This window comes from Pterocles gutturalis, unplaced genomic scaffold (assembly GCF_000699245.1).
Source record: "Pterocles gutturalis isolate BGI_N339 unplaced genomic scaffold, ASM69924v1 scaffold25281, whole genome shotgun sequence".
In the NCBI taxonomy this organism is placed as follows: Eukaryota; Metazoa; Chordata; class Aves; order Pterocliformes; family Pteroclidae; genus Pterocles; species Pterocles gutturalis.
The window spans coordinates 1-4,502 of record NW_010098594.1 but is presented as its reverse complement, the minus strand read 5'-3'; the positions used below and the strand labels follow the sequence as shown (position 1 = coordinate 4,502).

Here is a 4,502-nt window from a genome sequence, read left to right as displayed (position 1 = left end):
CCCCCCCCACTTCCCGGGACCCCCCCCGGCAGCCCCTGACCTCCCCAGCATGGCCCCCCCACCTTCCCAGGACACCCCCCGGCAGCCCCTGACCTCCCCAGCATGGCCCCCCACCTTCCCGGGACACCCCAGTCCTCTCCCGTTCCTGGGCATCGCAGGTGCAGCCGCACAGCGGAGCCTTGGCACCGCTCAGCTCTCCCCTTGTGTTGTAATCAGATCAGGGAAAGCAGCCTATCGAGTGTTGCAGCTTTCCATATCAAAATGATAAACCTTTGGGGTTTCTGAGCGAGGAGACAGGTGACTCTTTCAAAAAGTGTCTGAATCGTGCTTTGATGAAGGCAGGTAGTAGGTACCCAGCCACATTAACTGTGGTTTGCTGTGGGTGGAGTTGGGAACATCAGGACCAGAAGGAATGCATGAAGAATTACTGAAAGGGGATGGGAGGTGTTTATGGATCCAGAAAGTTGTAAAAAAATTGCATTCAGTGTCTATTTTAAAGAAGAAAGAAGCATTTATTAGAATTCCCTGAAATGTGACTTTTTTCTCCTGGAAGGATAAGCAGATGTTAACAAGAGAAGAGTGATTCATGTTAGTGTATCTTATAGGGAATATCAAGTTACCTCAATACATGGAATATTTTCTAAAAAGAGGCAATCAAACACAAGCATAGTTCCATCTAGCACAGCTTTGACAGAGATCTGGAGGCACACTCCCAGGCTCACCGAGCCTACACGTGCTCGGTTCTCTTCTTGCCTCCCAGCATGGATCCAGTTCCTCACCTGTGTGTCCAGGATCTTGTTTTATTTAACCACATCCTTGCTTTAAAAGGTGCTGTGCAAGGCCAGGCTGGATGAGGCTTTGGGCAACCTGGGCTGGTGGGAGGTGTCCCTGCCCGTGGCAGGGGGTGGCACTGGGTGGGTTTTAAGGTCCCTTCCCACCCAAACCATCCTGGGATTCTATGTTAAAAGCAACCTTGCCTGGAGAACCATTTCCTAAAATAACTGGAGGTTCGAGAGGAAGGTACAGAGATGAAGCTGTTGGCTTACACAGTAAAATAATGGCCAGGTTAGGAGAGAATACAAATAGCAAGATGAGGCTGCTGCTCCTGTCTCTGAGATGATTCCAGTGCTTAATTCCTGTGTAAATCAGTAGAGCGATTGTCCTTTGGCTTGACTTCCACTGGCACTTAGGGATTTCAAGTCCGCTGCCTCATGGGGTGCCGGGCGGGCTCTCGCGCCATCGGGTGCCTGCGCTGACCCTCTGCCGTGCTCTGCCCAGCGGGGACCTGCAGGTCGCCGGCAGCGCCCACTGCACCTTCAGCACCGCGCAGAAGGCCGTGGGGAAGGACAACTTCACCCTCATCCCCGAGGGCACCAACGGCATCGAGGAGCGGATGGCAGTGATCTGGGAGAAGTGTGTGGTAGGTACCAAAGTGGCACCAGCTCCTCGCAGAGCCATGGATGCCAGCGCACTGTGCTCGGTGATGTCAGTGTCCTCGTTAACCCAAACGAGCCGGGAGGTGGGACATGGTGTCTAGACTCTGACTTCAGAGGAGTTTGTTAATGAGAGACTTGGAAGGCATGTGAGTGCCACATCATTGTGTCTTCAAAGGCTTCAGGGTGGGGCTCATCCACCCCACTCTTGCTCACAGCCACATACAAAGTCTCTCCAACATAATCTTCCTAAGGGTGAGACACGATGTTCCTCTTCCCTGATTCTCACAGGAGGTCTGGGGACATGGATGGGGACAGGGCATCTTCCTTGGTGGCTGTGGCCATGGCCGTGCCTGCCCCAGGTCTCACCGGTGGGGATGTGAATGGGGACAGGATGTCTCTCCCTTGGTGGCCGTGGCTGTGCCTGCCCCAGGTCCCACCAGTGGGGACATGGATGGGGACAGGGTGTCTTTCCCTTGGTGGCCATGGCCATGCCTGCCCCAGGTCCCACCAGTGGGGACGGGTCCCATGGCACCTCCATGTCTGCCATGGGAGAGCTGCGGTACACAAGTGGCTGGCCGGTAGGACCGGGTCCCATGTCCCTGCCCTGGTGCCCCCCGCCTGTGCCAGGAGTGTCCCCTGGAGCAGATGTCTCCATGTGGGCTGCCAGGAGCTGGGGAGCCATGCCACCCTGAAGCCTCTGCCTGGGGTAGGCTTTGTTCAAGGATGACTAGAATTTATCTGAAGGTAATAAATAGAGATGGTAAGGTTCTTTAGGTTCATTTCCAGTCTTCATTGAAACATCCTTAAACCATCCTTAGAGAACGTGAGACGTCTGTAGAGGGATTGGAGCCCACCAGTGAAGGTCTTGCTTTTCAGAGCCCTGAAATTTCACAGAGCCCAGGAAAAACAAAAACCTCTGCTGGGTTATTGAGTCCACAGGGACAAGGCTCAGCCCCCGTGTGCCCCCTTTCCCCATGTCTGCAGCCCCATCGTGCTGGGGATCCTCATGCTGCACCAACACGGGGTTGGTTTCTTCTTGTTCCTGCTGGGGGGCGAGGGGCGTTCTGGCCATGGGATGGAGGGGTCCAGCCCTTCTCCTCCACAGGTCCCCGGGAAGATGGACGAGAACGACTTTGTGGCGGTGACCAGCACCAACGCTGCCAAGATCTTCAACTGCTACCCCCGCAAGGGGCGTGTGGCCGTGGGCGCGGACGCTGACCTGGTGGTGTGGAACCCCAAGGCTACCAAAACCATCTCGGCAAAAACCCACAACCTGGTAAAATAGTTGTATTTTCTTGAACTGGTTTTAGAGACAGGAGAGCAGCAATGTGTTTCTTCAGAGCAGAAAGCTCCGATGGTTCATTGGGGAGGGGCTGTGTGTGGGTAGGGTGATCCAGGACCATTTTGACCTTTGTGGGTTTTTTTTCAGCAAAATGTTTTTTATTGAAGAAAATTATCACTATGATTGAAATATTGAGGTCTTTTATTTTTTTAAAAAAAAAGAGGAACATGTTGTTATTTCTTGGTCCAGAAAAATCCACTTGTGCTTTTTTTTACAATGCTACATTTTTTTCCACCATAAAGTTTATATTTTTGGTAGTTTGTCAGTGACAGTAATGGAGCATTGGGAGAACGCAGCACGACTTTGCATTTCCTATGAAATTACATTTCCCCTGGCTCTGCAGCCCCATTTGGGTGGAAGCCTTGTGGTGATGTGGGAGAAATGACGAGAACTCTGTCCCCAGAGGGAGAACACAAGCAGGGCTCTTGGGGGCTCAGAGAGAATTAACGGCTGGTGTTCAGGGAAAGTCGAGTTTCTCCAGAGTGGTGCTTGGCTGTGGCTCCTGGACGAGTCCAGGGTGTGTTGAGGATTGAGTTCCTCCAGCCCTGTGTGCTTCAGTTCCATCACTCTTATGATTTGAAGGGTGATGGGTCAGTTACAGCTGATGGGCACGAGGAGCAGTGTTGAAACATGGGGCAGGGGTATGGCTGTATTGTCACCTTCTCCAGGTTTAAACACGTGGAACATCTGGGTTTGTTGTTCGCAGACTGTGGAGTACAACATCTTTGAAGGCACTGAGTGCCACGGGGTTCCCACCGTGGTCATCAGTCAAGGCAGAGTGGTTCTGGAGGATGGAAACCTGGCTGTCACCCCGGGCTCAGGCCGCTTCGTTCCCAGGAAGACGTTCCCTGACTTTGTTTATAAAAGGATAAAGGCCAGAAACAGGGCAAGGAGGAGTTTGTTTGTGATAATCCCGTATTTTCCTTGCCCTCTCTCTGTGTTACTGCATTTCAGTCACCGGTACAATGAGCTTCTGATGGACCGGGCACCAGAAACAGGAATATTATTAATGGGATTTCTTCTGTGGCCTTGGGAATTTGTCATGTTGTCATGTCACTGCTTTGATGGGTGGCTTGGCACATTAATCAATAATGTCTATTTTAATATTGTAACTAATAGCACTAGTATCCTTAATACTAGTATTAGTGTTAATATTATTTGCCTCATAAGTCATAAAGCAAAAAAAAGATGACTTCTAGCAACTCTGCTTTTGTTTGTTTTGCATTGAGATAGAAAGGAGGAATTCCTCCCCTGCCTGTATTAGAAAATTTATGTGCCTGTACCCCCAGTACCAACTTTGCAGCTGCCAAAGGCTGATGGCTGTGCCATTCAGGTTACTGGAAATACAGTGATGCCCTTTCCCTCTGCTTTCATTATGCATTGCAGATGAAGGCAGAGCGGAAATCATTAACCCCACATTGCCCACAGAGACCCCAGCAGTGCTGGCAGCTGCAGCAGGAACCCCCAGCTCCAGGGTGCCCAGGGGGGTCTGGGGGTGTCCCCAGAGCCAGGGCAGGATGGGGATGGATGGGACCCTGGGGGACAACAGGTCCTACCCATAGGTTGAGCCTGGTTCTTGTTCACTTTGGCTTAAATAACGTTCCTCCCCCTCTGCTTGCTCCCCCGTTGCAGCTGGCCGAGGTCCATGGCGTGCCCCGCGGGCTGTACGACGGACCGGTCCACGAGGTCCTGGCGAGTGCCAAAGCCGTGGCCCCCACCCCGGC

General features: G+C 52.3%; 1 protein-coding gene across 1 annotated transcript in view; it reads left to right on the top strand.

The window, feature by feature from the left end:
- The window catches only part of LOC104461868 (dihydropyrimidinase-related protein 4-like), a gene marked incomplete at both ends in the record, with an annotated part of 9,549 nt that extends 5,055 nt beyond the window's left edge, over nt 1-4,494 (top strand). The window contains 5 exon segments of the mRNA XM_010073607.1: nt 1,191-1,268; nt 1,270-1,420; nt 2,542-2,712; nt 3,485-3,664; nt 4,411-4,494. Of these exon segments, the coding sequence (XP_010071909.1) occupies nt 1,191-1,268; nt 1,270-1,420; nt 2,542-2,712; nt 3,485-3,664; nt 4,411-4,494 (664 nt within the window).
- Nucleotides 4,495-4,502: the final 8 nt, after the last annotated feature.